At 40.8% G+C, this 17,281-nt stretch overlaps 1 protein-coding gene across 1 annotated transcript in view; it reads right to left on the reverse strand.

Annotated features, from left to right (window-relative positions):
• The window catches only part of LOC126212651 (uncharacterized), a 108,990-nt gene that overhangs the window by 78,673 nt on the left and 13,036 nt on the right, over nucleotides 1–17,281 (reverse strand). The window contains exon 3 of the mRNA XM_049940076.1: nucleotides 9,980–10,069. Coding sequence (XP_049796033.1) covers nucleotides 9,980–10,069 — 90 coding nt within the window. The remainder of the gene's footprint in view (nucleotides 1–9,979; nucleotides 10,070–17,281) is intronic.

The following is a 17,281-nucleotide window of genomic DNA, read 5'->3' on the forward strand; positions in this document are numbered from 1 at the left end:
GGAAGGCTGAAAGGGCAAGAGAAGCAGCACTTGAATCAGTTCCATGCAGAGAGATGGCCGCAGAAGAACGGCCGGAGTTCTGGACCCGTATGTGTTTCATTTGCATAGCGTCCGCCCTGATACCACCCACTCCGATCAGGGGCTCTCCTCACGGGCACCACCCAGCCACAGGAAGGGCCGTCTGGCACGGCAGCCATTGCCGGGAGTTACGATGCTCCAGGATGACGAGCAACCACTCCATAGCATGCATGAGGAGGTCACAGCTCAGGTATCAGAAGTGTGATCCCTGTGTGTTCAGGGGGCTCAACCAAAAGGGTACATAGCGACCCCACCACACAGGCTGGCTACCGTGCTGGCTATGCACCCTAGCATCAGACAAGGACGTGAAAGAAAAGGTGGAATTTACTAGGAGGGCGCACGTCGGAGATACTAGGTAAGGTGCTCTTCCCCAAATGGCACACACTACGGAGGAGAAATTTTGTAATGCAGGTCAAACCCCAGATGGGGACCAGGGAATGCCAAAAGGAGGAGATGATTACGCAACAAAGCCGAATTGTAAAACCAACAAAACCAGGAGGATAGTGGGGGCCAACATAAGCAAGAACACCAAGAGAGGGAGAGATGAGGGGAAAGGAGTAAGGAGGGGAAAGGAGGGGAAGGGGAAGGAAATGAAGCCCTGGAGAGAAAGAAGGCTGCAATAGCTCGGGGCCCTGAACTCCCCATGCACGTATCCACAAAACAGTTGTGGACCCCCCTGGGGGGTTAGAAGCCGGGGTCCATAACGTTTCCCTGATGGATGCCTGAGAAGAGGATCACTTCTCAGGAGGAGGAGGAGGAGGAGGAGGATGAGGAGGAGGAGGAGGAAGGGTGGCCCCTGGGTCAGGCATAGACCCTGGATGAGGTGAGAAGATGGAGTGGGGACAGGATAGGGGTGAGGATACTGCGGAAGGAGTGGACACGACCAAAGCAAACAACGTTGCCAACATCGTGGGATGGAGGCGGTAGTATTTCTTCCTTTCCTCATAATAAGACAGACGGTCCAAGGTTTTCAATTCCTGTATCTTCTTCTCCTTCTGATAGACAGGGCAGTCGAAATATCTAGGCGAGTGGAGGCCAGGACAATTGACGCACCGAGGTGATGGGGTGCATGTATGTCCCTCACAAAGAGGATGTCCACAATCGCCACAAAGGGGTTCAACTTCACACCTTGACGACATATGCGTCAAGTGCAAACATCGAAAGCATCTCATAGGAGGTGGGATGTAAGGTCGCACGTCACACTGGTAGCACATCACCTTTACCTTCTCCAGGAGATCATCGCCCTCAAATGCGAGGATAAAGGCCCCAGTGTCAACGCTATGATCTTTGGGGCCGCGCTGGACTCGCCCGACGAAATGCACGCGACGGCGCACCAGGTTGGCCCTCAGCTCATCAGATTGCAGCAGGAGGTCCCGATGTAAAATAATCCCCTACTTCCTATTGAGCGCCAGATGTGGGACAATGGAGACTGGGATGTCCCCTAGTTAGTCGCATGCCTGGAGCGCCATCAACTGTGCAGCGGAGGTGGTCTTTATGAGAATGGACTCCGAACGCATTTTACTAAGAGCCACGATTTCTCCAAAGATATCCTCGATATGCTGTACAAAGAACATGGGCTTGGAGGTAGCGAATGTCCGCCATCGGTCCGAGAACAGACTAAATAGTGAGGGAAGTATTTTGCACCAAGCCGGCGGGCCTGTCCTTCCTCCAAGGGAGTGGCCAAGGGGGAAAGGCAGAAGGACCAGAACCAGAGACGGAGACAGAACCTTTCTTCTTAGAAGACGCGGCCGCAGAGCAACCTCATGCATGTTGACGCTTCATCTGAAAAACGTCCGCCCCGATACCACACACTCTGACCGGGGGCTCTCCCCACAGGCGCCACCCAGCCTCAGCAAGGGCCACCTGGCAGGATGACCATTGCTGGAAGTCCTGATGCCCCAGGTAGACGAGCATCTACTCCTTGGCTTACGTGGAGAGGGTGCAGCTCAGGTATCTGCGGTACGACCCCTGTGTTGTCAGGGGGCTACAACCTAGAGGGTGTATGACTACCCCACCACAAGGGGCTGGCTACCGTGCTGGATTTCGGGTGCCATGGAAAGTCCATCATGATCGAAGGTGCAGATGGGGACACACTACGGGCGCAACCTATGCAACCCATCAGGTGTTTAGGCCTAAATTGATGAACAGTGGGTGCAGTTACGACGCCATTACGATGATGAGTGTCAAGGTCTTAGTGCACTGAGGACCGGTGATACACCACGTAAGGTGTCCTTCCCAAAAAGGCTCGTAGTTCCGTCGAATTTTAAATATGGAGGTCAAACCCCAATGGGGACCATCACATTGAAGGCCAAAACAGTTGAAACTCCTTTTAGTCGCCTCTTACGACAGGCAGGAATACCTTGGGCCTATTCTTACCGCAGACCCGCAGGGGGATATTTGTTGGTGACAGCATGTGTTGGCATATGACTGAAAATAAGGGTTAAGAAAGCTGAATCTAAATCTTATCCTGGTTAATGGCTGTAAAATTAATATAAAAAACAAATCACGAATAATGTCCCTAGTAAGTTGTTTCTCAAATTTATTGCAAATTAAATGCACCAATGGCAAGCTGTACATATAACGTTCATGGTGCAACGAAAGTATCTTACTGATTTTCCTGTCACGACATGCACTGGAGCTGTCATCCAGTGTAACAGTACAGGAAGTGTAGAGGAAAAGAGAAGGAAAATTCATTGTGTAGTAGGATCTAAACCACAAACCTCATCTGCTCTACTAAACGAGGTGTGATCTTTTAGAGAGATTTAAATTTGTCGATATATGTGGAACAAATGCCACCATGACAAATGGTTTTTGGGTGGGATACCCAGCACTTTAAATAACAGCAGCCGCAGTCTGTTTTTCTATCCCCTTGTCGGACTGTTTGCTAGCTCTGCTATCCATTTCTCTTCAACATAAACTGTTAACCTCTAGCAAAGTTGGAACTTTTTTGCATTGTTCATAAGCTCACAGAATTTCTGGCATACAACACATTTATCACATTTCCCAGGCATTTATGCTGTGTACATGTTGCTGCTTTTCCACTGGCATAGATATTCCAGTTCTACTCATCTCAGTATTACATTACTTCTTGCCGCAACTTGCAAACAGAAAATTGGACATTTAATATTTGTTTTGTGTATTCTTTCATCCTTTGCCTCAGCAATGTCATTGCTTTCTCATCAACAAAAAAAAATTAATTTTGTTAACAAGTTTCCACCAGCCCATAGCACTGAGCACAACTTTAACTGGAACATGGCTGTGTCTAGTCATAAGAAATAGTTGATTCCTACTGCTGCTTGGTACGTGTTTCACATTGCTGACAAATACATTATTTTTCAAGGTGGTAGTTGAAGTACTATGGCTACATGACACTGTAAGTAGACAGGTATGTCATTCTGCCTGTAAGGGAGCTCATAGGTGGACTGCACACCTTGAGGAGAAGTTGAGGGGCAGAGAGAAAGGGCAAGGATGAGACAGGCAGAGAGAGTGGGTGAGAAGATGGCAAAATGGTGGGTGAGGAGGAGACAGAAGAGTGACAAAGGAGGAGATGGAATGAATGTGGTAGGAGAAGATGGACTAACAGATTGGAATATATACGTACCCTGGCAATACCACGAACTCAGCTGGTTACTAATATACTGCTGATCTCTAGAAAATTCACGATCTATGATTATTTCAACTAGCCAGTGACTTTTCTCATTCTACATGAAATATTAGTGATGTGAATGCTGGAAATGTTATCCAGATCATCCCACCCCAAACTTAGTCTGGGATCCTCACTGATACAATCTCTGTGGCAAAATACTCCCAACAGACCTTCAAGAAAATAACAAAGAATATTTGAAGTAATACAGCTTGTGCAAATCAGTCCATACAAAAACAATTTGCTGATCAGCTTTTCTAACTCACATTACCATGATTCCACCTTGTGGTACATTTCACTGTGCTCTTTGCAGAGACACTGACAGCTCTCTCCTACACTGTATACTTCACAGCACAGCACTTACTGACCCTGACCATCATCTGGCAACCTAGAAATTTGCCTCGAGTTGCGATGTTGTGCTTCTCCCATCCACACACCATTTATCACTCGTCTTCAGCCTTCACCTGCCTATTGTTGCCCGCATTTATCCACTTATCTTGTTCTCACACTCACAGCTTTAACTCAAATGAGTTCAGGCATTTGACACCCATTACTGGACAATGTATTCCTTTGACTTCTCCTCCTCTCCAATCATCAGTAGTGTCTTGCACTGGACCCAAGATAATGTCCAAGATTTTCAGCCTGCAAAATTTGTTTTGCATTGCCTGCCTGTGTCCCAATCAAGGACCTGGTTCTAGAAAGCAACAGGGTAATTTAATTAAACTCTATACAGAATTACTTTAGGACTGGCAGCTAGATATGAAATGGTGTGGACACATTCAAAGACTGCAGATCATACATTCACTCTATCCCAAGGGATACACCTTCACCACACTGCCAATATACTATGCAAGTGTAGTACAGTTCAGTTTTAGGCAGCTTGCTGTCCTATGGAATCGCTCACTGCACTACGAGTTTCTGTTTGTGTTCATTTTGTACACTTATAGGATTGAAATTTTACCTGTCCTTACTGTTATCAGTTCTGGAGTGTGTAGTGCTTAAGAACGTTAAAAGCAACTTCAGCAAATGTTATTCAGTGGATATATCGATATCACTCTTGTTCAAGGCATTGCTATATAAAACCAAAATCAGTTGAGATAAATGGTTTGTGCATAATCTGCCTACATCATCATCTGTTGTTGATAGTGCTCCCAAATGTACTGTTGCTGACGAGAACCTTATGCTAAAATAAAAGGAGGAAATTATTGGCTTCAGCATCTGTAAGTGGAAGTAAGTGAAAGTAAGTGAAACATTTAAAAAGATGGAGCATATAAATCCAATACCTCTCCATAAACCACAGTTGCCCACATACAAAAACTGACAGGTTGACAAAAACATACAGGCATAAAATAATTAGGCTGACAAGTTCTCACTGGCACTTCAACCCAACAGAATTGATATGGACCTAAATTGACAGTTATGTTGCAAAACAGTGATGAAACAAGTAAAAAAGGTACACTGTCCACAGTTGGGGAACTCAGTAATGAAGCTGTCAGGAAAATTACCAGGGAATGTGTGGTGTATTTACCTGCAGAGCAGATTGTATTTTCATAAATTTTAATTGTTACTAAGAATGCTGTTACTGGCAACTACAGAACTACAGTCAAATGAAGTGCGCCTCAGGAATTCAGCACTGATGACACTAACAAGATCTTCATTGTTTCCATCATAATAGTTGCAATTGGAAGGTAGTGAATGATGTTATCACTACTCTTCTTACTTTCATACTTAAATTTCCATACCTCTACCAAAATGGATACCTTTCTTGCTACAAAGATTTGTAATGTTTGATCAGAAAATGTAATGTCATGTTACCCGTAAAAGCTGTGCTGTGTTTCTCTCAACAAAACAGATGACTGATACCTTATCACATGAGCAGAGCATCACACACAATGTTTAATTTATATTAATCTTATGTTAGACATCTCAGAGAGTTTGGAGCTGTTGAAAATAAGATATATTCTAAATATTTTGTTAACACAATTTGGTCATTTAAACTTAGTAACAAAGTTTCCCTGTAAGTCAAATTTTCAGAAACATTGAACAATGCATTTTCGAAAATATTCTGCATATAAAATTAAAAATTTATTGCCACAAAAACATCTCAAATGAGATTGTAGTGAAACTCTTCCAGAATCTATTGATCCCACTTCCACCTTTGTACACTGATTAGTATGCCAATTTGAGTGTGTTCAATGAAATGTCAGATGATGCAAACAATCAGGGAAGAATGAAGCAACTTCGTCTTGCATCTCCATGTGTTCCTGCTCTAGTGTCAATTCCAAAATAATTGTGAGGAGATTATACATCACATGCCTCAGTTTTAATATTACTGGAGATTGTGATTTTACACAATCATTTTCACAATTTCAAAGTTACTGATGTATTAATGCTATAGTGCTTTACATTCAGCTGTCGCTTGCACCCATGTGTCAACAGTTCTCAATGGTGGCAAACATGAAATTCAGTATGAAGTGGCACACACTGCATTACTCCGAAAGTAAGAACCACCACATCTGTTTCCTTGGATAATGCCTTACAGACCAACTTTCATACATGCTACAGACCTTTTTAGCTCTGGAATTTGCCATGACTGTGCCAAGCACAGATTCTCCCATTCAGTATATCACTGTTAATTTCTCAAGTATTATGTTGAATGCACTTGGACAATGACAACGATGTTTTTCAACACACTCGCAGTGCTGTGCAATCATTGTCTGTGAGTACTGTGATCTTTAAGAAATGGATTCCTTATTCTCTCATAATCTCTCCCAAGTGTGTCTCATAATAAATGTGTGATTATAGTCCATATCCCTGCCTATTAATATCTGATTCTTTGTACACCTACATCTACACTAGACTTGTCACCTAATGGTGCATGCCAGAGGGTACTTCTGATACCACTACATCCATTACTTTACCATTTCCTATTCTATTTGAAGCTGGTGTTTGGGGAGAACAATTGACAGGAAGCATCTATATTAGCTCTAATGACTCCTATTTTGTTGCCACAATTATTTTGCAAGATATACCCATCAAAAAAGCACTTCTTTATCTACTAGTTTAGAGTTGCTTGATGACCCAAGTGAGATGGAAACACATTGACTAGTTCACTACCTCATGTCTTAACACTTATCCTATCATCATGTCCCTTCTTTTCGTCAGCATTTTCCGTACATTTCTTTCCTCGACTGTTCTGCTGAGGACTCCATAATCCCTCTAAGTTCACTTAATTTTCAGCAGCATTCTCTAATCCCACATCTGAAATGTGAGGGTTCTGTTCTTTTTCATTTTCCAATCACATCTACCCAGTAAAAATTCTAATACTCACCACAACTGAACTTAGTCCACAGAGTTGGATACCGTTACAAATAATAGATTTCTACTAAGTATTACAAATTTTTGTAAACAGCATTAAATTTAACTGTAGGCTTTCCCAGCATAAACTGTTGATGAAGGTTTCTCGGGTCTCCAGCCGGGTGGTAGCATTGATATCTTGCAATGTTTTTGACAAAAAAGGAGATAAATGACACCAGAGCCATGGTCAATTTGACTGGAAAAGAACTGGCTGCTGCCACAATCGCAGTCCTCAAGAAAGGACTGAATGTTGCCCCTATCCCCAGAACAAACTCGAAATGAGACATTATCAGTGGTGTGGAAGAAGCAGTACAAAGGCTTCCCAAGGAGGAAGCAGAGGAAGTCACATGGGAAACTTCCAGAATAATCGACAGATTTCCATTGCCTAAAATAACATCTGCGGAAGAACGAGCAGCTCTTTGGTCCCTTAGAGATGACTGTGAAATAACGATCCTACCAGCAGACAAAGGGAATGCTACAGTGCTATTAAGCACTGCCGAATACCAGCAGAAAACCTGTTGCAACAAGATGAGGCCTACAAGAGGCTGAAGGCAGATCCAACCCCGATGATAAGTAGAAAGACGATAGCTCTGCTTAAGAAATCTGACTTACCTGAGCCAATGAAGAAGCACCTGTACCCCAGAGCACCAGCAATACCAAGCCTCTATGGACTCCCTAAGACCCATAAGGAAGTGGTACCTCTGGCCCAATTGTACACTCCAACTCTCACTGTTACGGACTTGCTAAATGCCTAGAAACACTGCTCAAACCCCTTTTGGGGGACTGCAGCCACCATGTGAGAAACTCAGCCAAATTCGTAAAAATACTCAGGGACATGTGACTACAAATGGAGGACCCACTCGTGAGCTTCAACGTGACATCACTTTTCACAGAAGAGCCCCTTTAACACTCCGTGGCAGTTTTAGCCCAGCACTTTGACCCACAAACAGTCGGGCTCTTCAAACAAGCACTAACAACCACCTACTTTCAGTGCCATGGGGAATTCTTCGAACAGATTGATGGTGTGGCCATGGGCTCCCCACAGGCTCCTGTGATTGCAAACCTCTATATGGAACAGTTCGAGGTGGTGGCCCTTCAAACTGAAAGACAGCAACCAAAGCACTTCTTCGGTTATGTCAATGACACTTCTGTCATGTGGGGACATGGCAAACAGGTGCTAGATGAGTTTATGCAACACCTCGACAGCATCCATCCGAACATCAAATTTACAATGGAAATAGAGGAAAATGGCTGGCTCCCCATCCTTGATATTTTAATTAAGAGGAAGGCAGATGGTTCATTAGGCCATGCAGTACAAAGGAAGAAGACACACAGACCTAGACCTTCGTACAACAAGCTGCCACCATCCAGAACAAAGACAAACCGTACTGACCATCCTGGTACGTAGGGTGCATGCCATCTGTGACAAAGACAGCCTACCATCCGAGCATTAAAACCTGAGGGAAGTCTTCCACCAAAATGGCTACAGTGAAATGCAGATCAACAGGGCACTTAAAAGAAGAAAGCAGAGAGAGCCCCAGAAAAAGATGATGAAGAAGAAGATGAACATCTTGCATTCCTTCTGTACACGGTTCCGCTCCTGGTCAAAATGGCACGACTTGTGGGCAAATAAATATATCAAAACCATTCTCCGACCACCATCAAAGACCAGGGAGCTCCTAGGTTCTACCAAAGATCTGCTGAACCTTAACACACAAGGAGTATATATAACATACCATGCGAATGCAGAAAACAATACATTGGGCAAACACAGCACTGTATATCTAAATGCTGCAGAGATCATATCAGATGTGTGCCACTAGGTCACACAGAAAAATCAGCCACAGCGGAACACACCTTCAACTTCAAAGTACTGTGCTGAACATCTGGCTTCTGGGGAAGCATTATCAAACAATCCACAGAAATAAGGATTCACGACAATCTGGTCAACAGATATGATGGATAGCAACTCAGCGCACCATGGAACCTTGCGATAGTGGCAATCCATCGGGAGCATGACCGTCAACGCCGTCTGCTGTGGACACAGACATAATGCTTACACCGATAACCGAATGCGGCCACCATCCCCACCACTGCAGCCACCCAAGGTCTAGTGGAGGGGGGTGCTGGCATATATAAATAGCCCACTCCCCACAAATCTCAACACTACGCCAGAAGATGGGTAATATGACTTCCTGAAACATCGCATGATATCAATGCTACCATCTGGCTGGAGATCTGACAAACCTTTGTCAGCATTAAATTTAGTACACTATGGTGATAGTTAATAAAAATAATATGGAATTTCACAGACTATCAGCATAATGTACTAAATTTAATGCTGTTTACAAAAATTCTTGTTATCACGTTTTCTCTTTGCAGGCAGTTTGGGATAAGCAATGTTCCATTACACTGTAAATTTATGCCATGCATACTGGATAAACCCATTGTCTTTACACAGAGCAAACAATTCCAGTAATGCAATTTGTTTTTCATTAAATACTTCAGCGAAAAGAAATAGTATGACAAATACGATACTTATCTCATAACATACTGCTTACAGTTGATTGCTTTACCTCTTACATCTTTTCAAGGAAGTCATCTTTGGTAAATTTGTTCCAAGAACGAATTTGAGGCATTCATTATTTACATGTACAATAAAATTACCGTGGGTTACAGTTAATAAACTTATGTTTCCTACAAGTTTCATTCAGATACCATTACACAACAGAACAATATACCTACAGTCAATTGAAATTCTATAAACATTCTGGAGGAGTGCTAGTATCCTAGGTTTTAATGTTTCATCATTTATGATCACTGAAATTTACTGCAGCCAATGCATCTCATGATATTCATACAGTACTTCATGCACAATACATCACTGATGAGAAAACTTACATCACGCTCAATACCATCATCCTGTTTCAGTTCTAGGTCTTGCTTTATATGGAGACTAGGCATTACAATCTTTGGCGGACCTTCAAGAAACTGAAAAAAGAAAGAAAGGCATATTCAAAGCTTCTGTCCCTTGCACTTTATTGGTGGTTACACATCATGTGGGGCTAAAAACCTATTGGTCACATGTATTCACTTACTGGCATTAGGTAACAAGAAACTGTGTCACGTTAAATTAGATTTACTTACATTCCAATTGATCCATACATTTGAAATGAAGACTCTGTTTAATTTGGAGATAGACACATCAGACATCAACGAAACAACAGAAATTATTTCATCCTTGCCAAGCAGCTACTCCTATTACACACACACACACACACACACACACACACACACACACACACACACACACACACACACACACACACACAAACTATGTTATTTTTCTCAACTAAAATTTTGCTCATTTTGCAAGGAAGACATGTTATTGTGGATAGCTGGCTCATAAAGAAAATTGCACTAATGTAATACCATTTCATTTCATGGAATAAATTACACACACCATGTAAAATGTCATGGTAATTTTCTCCTTTTCACCAGTACCACTGTCATCCCATTTCATGCATTATTTGAACATTTAAATAGTGTGCCACCATTGTAATTTGATTTGAGGCAACTCTGCCAGGGATGGTCCCAGTCACCAGCATTTATGCAAGGCACTGAGCCTGTCAGGATTTGCGTAAGCAGGCAGACATTTCTGGGTATCATTAAGCAAATCATACTATGTGACAAATCTTAGAATTTCTACTGTTTTACTGCAACATTTATCCATTATTGTGAGGAATTGAATAAATTTATCTGCACATAAATGCATTGTGTTTGCTAATGAATGGAAGATGTTGATTACTCACAGTGTTTATATAGCTGCCAACATGAATTATTATTGTTATGATGTTTGCAATTGCATGACTTTAGAAACTCCAGTAACATTACTAAACTGAACTGTGTGCTGTATGAATGAAGCCAAATAGAGAACCTTTCGCGTTTGAAGTATGCAGTAGTAGGAAAAACCGGTCAATTGCCTGCAAAATGCTTGGTGAAATGTGATGTGGTCAATGGCTTCAAGCTTGTAATACAATTCTATTGAGCTCTCCTTTGTAAAGTAAAACATAAAATTTTACAAAACAAAAGTTAGTTTTATGTAACCTAAGCTCTCTGTTATAGTATTTGATTAGCTTTAAATTCTATTCCTCTACCCTCCTATTTAACTTATTTTTACTGTGTAATGCAAATATTCACTTTTTGTTTCCTTTTTGGATATTGGACCTGATATTACTAATATTTATTGGATGTCAGAACTATGACTTGTTCAAATGGAATTCACATTGAATCACTTGACACATCACAATAGCATTTCTTGATTTTTATTTTGGAATTTAAGTTAATTTTATTTTTGGATGGTTCCAGTCCTTCCTGCCCCCTTTCAGCCTATTTCAATCAATATATGTATTATAAATGGAATCTGCAAGAAAACAGAACTGGCCATTTATGAGAAACTCCAAATATCATTTGGGCATTTGAATGTATCCATTACAATCGGCTGACAGCAGAACTTTCAATTACATGAAACGTAATTTGGTTCATATGACATTATAATTATGACATAGGGGTCTTTTGACACCATGGAATAATGTCACAAACCACCACAATAAGGAATCTACTGTTGACAGTAGTGTGGGGTGAGTCATGGCACAATGTAGATCACTGCGTCAAGTACATGTCTTGACAGCTACAAGTTTGAAGATGGTACTTTCGTTTTGCCCAGTGTGAATGTGGAAACACTGATGCAGCAAGCTAGTTAAAATGCTTCTCACTATTTTGCACATGGAAGCCACGTAAGTTCTTTTTATTTATAAAGTTAAAAAACACCTCAGACAGGAAATGAAGTTACGCATCTGCAACCCTGGAGGAAAATATGACCATCCAAGATAAGCCGGTACAACTTTTTCATGGGCCATCCCCTCTCCAACCCCCTAAGTGTATATTGGTAACACCTGTTGCAGGCTGTAATGGGAAGTTATGATGGCTGAAAAGCCGATTTATGTAGCCAATGACATATTTTTAATTCAATGGAGAGACAAACACAGTGTTTAATCTAACAACTACCTTGACATATCAGATGTTAGAGTGGGATCAAAGTGAATGTTCAGGGAAAAAGCCTGTTTGCAGTGGCCAAACAAAAAATAACATGTAACACTTAATGTAAAACTGGGTTTTCATCAATTATTTTTGCACTCTTCTTTCCGATATTTATTTGTATCCAGCAGGACTGTGGACAAAAACAGGAAATAAGGGAAAAGAGTCAGTTTTGAGGCTAACCTAAACCTCAGAGAAGGCTATATATGAAGTCTGCCACAACATAGATCCATCTCTGAGAGAAGGCTGTTAATAGTATTTGAAGAGAGGCAGTGAAACACTGCTGTACACCCAAATAAAAGAACCTCTTGTAAGCAGCAGAAGAACATGAAGATAGGACTATGCAGACAATACCACTCACCAAAAGCAGGATTGTGTATCAGATAAAATTAATAAAATTTCAAAATCAAAGTTGCACATGTGTTCTGTATACACACATATATGATTATATTACATTAACAGAATTGTCAACATGTATCAAAAGCATGCTGTGAAGTAAAAGCTATCCACAAAATGATTAGTTTGTATGTTAATGGCAGGACTGAGATGGTTAACAGCTGTGCATTGTCTATGATGTAATATCCTCCCATTGGCTGCCAACAAACCGGTCCAGAGACATGATATAAATATCTACTTTCTACCATAAACTAGTGCAGTACGTGGAGCACTGTTTGTGAAGTTTAGCTAATAAACCTGTCCACAGGAGTTGTTGACTTGAGGAACTATGTTATTAATGGGGGCACATAAAAGCTATTTCAAGGTAACGTATGTCCATCTAAAGTACCTGCACTTATCAGGTCTCCATGGCAAGGACTAAGGAATGACAGAAGCCCCTGGTTCCAGTCAAGATGCCACAGGCTCATAAGCTTTCCAGTGTTTTTGACTTTGCTGGTTAGTCTTCGGTCAAAAGGAAAGGGAGGGTACTGGCTCCATGATGTGCAGAGTACTGTTCATTGGACACCCAAACCAATGCCACTCGCTTATTTGTGCCTGACGAATGCCTCACTGCAGCATCCAACCAAGCAGTGAGGGGTTGCTCTTCACTGTGAAATTCAGTGTCAGAACAGTGAGACTCAGATACACAGCAGCCTTGTGTAGTGATACACACCACTATGAAGAAATATGGCGACACATACCACTGTGGATAAGTTGATGCATATCCCTACATCATCTTTCCAACAAATGATACTAGCAACTCTGAGTTATTTATGTAACAAGATTGGAAAAATAAAATAATGTTTTGAGTATAAAAGTACAGGGAATAAGATGCATGTCAACATCTTGTGTTCGCCAAAGTTCCATCTGAGATGTGGTATTCCAATGGTGAGTTTGAGTAATGTATAGTACAATTACTGGAATTTCTGATCCACCTGTTATGGAAACTTTTTGTTTATAAATGCCCAAAAATGATTCAGCATTTTTCTGCCATCATCAGTGAGTACTTTTATTCAGCTACATGTCACAGGTCTCATAACAATTTACGTCTTTTCACTATTACCTAATTTTTCTATATTTCTAGTTTATGTATGATACTCTATTTTTCTACATACTGATAGATTATCATCTCCAACTAAATTATGTTCCTGTGAGTTTGGTTGGCTAATCACCAAATCCCTACCTATGAAACAATTTTGTTGCACCACAAAATTTCATGTCCATTTCGTAGAACTCCTCTCACAAGCTATAATTCTTTTCTTTACTGAGAAAAATGTTTATATTCCTGTCCAATCAATATTTTTGATCACTTGGGTTTGACACTAAGTTGGAACTTCTCTCTCTCTCCTCTGCCTGTGCCACAGTGAAGGCTCAAATAAGAATATTTTTTGATTTTATGATGATCTCAGCTCCCTATTTTCTGACCTGTGTTATTCCATGGAAGATGGTAGGGTACCTCTGCAAAGCCCATGAGGGCACTATGGTCAAGAAGGAACTAAACAAGTAGCAGGTTATATGCAGAACGCATTTTTTAGATTATAAAACCACATGTAAAGACAATAAGCAGGTAAATGCAGGTCTAAGTGTGGGTCACCTAATTTTAGTACTCAGGAAAATACATCTCAAATATCACAAAAACTTATGCAAACCCAATGTAAAAGTGAAGCTTTCAACAACTTGGAGGTAGTTCAGTGATTGGACTGAAGAGTTCCTAGATAACAGAACGCATCACGTCATTCTCAATGGAGAGAAGTATTCCGAAGTAAGAGCGATTTCAGGTGTGCCACAGGGGAGTGTTGTAGGACTGTTGCTATTTACAATATACATAAATGAGCTTGTGGATAACATGGGAAGATCACTGAGGCTTTTTGCGGATGATGCTGTAGTATATCGAGAGGTTGTAACAATGGAAAATTGTACTGAAATGGAGGAGGATCTGCAACGAATTGATGCATGGTGCAGGGAATGGCAATTGAATCTCTATGTAGACAAGTGAAATGTGCTGCGAATACATAGAAGATCCTTTATCATTTAGCTACAATATAGCAGGTCAGCAACCGGAAGCAGTTAATTCCATAAATTATCTGGGAGTAGGCATTAGGAGTGATTTAAAATGGAATGACCAGATAAAATTGATCGTCGGTAAAGCAGATGCCAGACAGATTCAGTGGAAGAATCCTAAGGAAATGCAGTCCGAAAACAAAGTAAGTAGATTAAAACACACTTGTTCACCCACTGCTTGAATACTGCTCACCGGCATGGGATCCGTACCAGATAGGGTTGATAGAAGAGATAGAGAAGTTCCAACGGAGAGCACCACGCTTCATTACAGGAGCATTTAGTAATCGCGCAAGCGTTACGGAGATGATAGGTAAACTTCAGTGCAAGATTCTGCAAGAGAGATGCTCAGTCGCTCGGTATGGGCTTTTGTTGATGTTTCAAGAACATATCTTCAGGAGGAGTCAAGCAATAAGTTGCTTCCTCCTATGCATATCTCATGAAGAGACCATGAGGATAATATTAGAGAGATTAGAGCCCACACAGAGGCATACCGACATTCTTTCTTTCCACGAACAATACGAGACTGGAATAGAAGGGAGAACTGATAGAGGTACTCAAAGTACCCCCGCCACACACCATTAGGTGGATTGAGGAGTATGGATGTAGAAGTAGTTATTAACATCTTAGTGCTCTATTAGGCATTGTCTTACTGGATGTGGTATGCCACTGGCTTCCTCCAACTTCTGAACTCACTGACATAGTAAGTTACATGAAGACCTAGAGCTTCACACTGGAATGGAAACTGTCATTTTCCACATAGAAAAAGTGACAGATGATGCTTGGGACTGAACCCAAAACACTTTAATTTGTAGCCTCACACCCATTCAAGACGCAATCCTTGTACTCTTAGAAAAGTATGTAAGCATTCAAGACAAGATCCAGAGTTTCATTTACTAACAGTGGCATTATACACACAATACTGGAAGGAAAACTAGAAATGATTAGCTACAAAATCTGATATTCCATACAGAGGACCCATTAGAAAGATGCACCACGGAATGCAGGCAGTAAAAGCTTTATCATCATGAAAAATCAGTACTGTACAATGAAATAAATCTGCATTTATCTCATTGCATGTTACTGAAATTTGAAATCTGCATAAAGATAAGTATCAAATGTGAGGAAAAAATAATTTTAAAGTGTCAAATGTGATTTGGGAAAAAAAAATTTGAGTTCCAACATCCATCCATCATAGTAGATTAATGCTTAAGATATAGTCTGGTAAATATTGTATACAATCGAATTTCTCATATTGTAGTGAAAGTATATATATACTTCTCAGCTACATACTTTAGATGGGGAGGAAGATGTGGAGGAAAATTACACCAATGAAGTACAACATGACATGAGGTTGAGCAAATATAGACAACATGAGCCATGTCATTTTATCAGGAGCTGTCCATCCATTTCCTTGAAGAAATTTAGAGAATCCTCAGAAAACTTGGATCTAAATTTCCAATCTGAACTCATTCATCTCAAAATCACATCCTGTGACATTACCACAGCTGTGAGAACAAAAATTCCTGTGAAAATCTACGAAACATGTTTTCCAAAACATTAGCCTGTGCAACTGTTTAGAAAACACACACAACAGGAAATATTTATTCTGTTAGCAATAAACATGCCCAAAATAATAAATTCTCTAAATACAGAGATTGGAACATGAGCACTGGACTACTGAAGCATCACAGATTGCTACTGTTAAAAACAAATTCAGAAAGATAGGAACATACTTCTGCCTAACAAACCTGGTAAGGTGATCAAACAAACATGATGCAACAGCCAATACACCCAGTATGGGGAATGTTGTGGAATACAGTGAGGACCTGCAAATGTTAACAACATTACATAGTTACATGACAGGAGATACCTGTACAGCAAATTCAAATGAAGCTAAATCCCCTGAATCCCCATGGCCAACCAGAAGTTGAACATATGAGAACCACCAAGACAGCCTATATAAGAAGCCTTCCATTAATTTATAAGTAACATCATATCTTGCAAAACATGAAACAAAAAACGAAAACCCCAGAACTTCTGAACAAAAATGTTAGAAAAGGGATCAAAGACAACTCTACAAAGGCAAGTTGACAATGATGCACGTGGTAGCAAAACGGATGACAGTAACAGAAAAGTCATAATTACAATGCTTTGCCTTAGAAAGTTTCTCCACTAAAGAACATAAAAATGCATTTCACATTTTTGGCTGCAGCATGGATACTAAAATGACAGATACATAATTGACTAAGGTGGGGACAGGAGGGAGAAGGAAAAACCAAACTTTTTCTACACAGTAGACCACTAGACCTGAAGTGGCAGCCATCAGATTAAATAAAACAAGTGGATCTTGCAGAACTACCTCTGGCAATTCAAGTGTTACTTTACGGAACAGTGGCTTTTCATGACCATTATCGACACATCCCTGCAATAATAAGAACTTGACTGAAAATGGTATCTTGCAAATCATCCTCTTCAATTTCCTTCAGATTTAGAGTATTTGGAGTTTAGTGCTGGAACATCAATTACCTAAACCACCATTATGCAGTTACCAAAGAACTAAAGAAATTTGACTTTGATGATCAGAAGATTTCTGAGTGCTGTCAACTAAAA

The sequence above is a fragment of the Schistocerca nitens genome, chromosome 11, assembly GCF_023898315.1.
Source record: "Schistocerca nitens isolate TAMUIC-IGC-003100 chromosome 11, iqSchNite1.1, whole genome shotgun sequence".
In the NCBI taxonomy this organism is placed as follows: Eukaryota; Metazoa; Arthropoda; class Insecta; order Orthoptera; family Acrididae; genus Schistocerca; species Schistocerca nitens.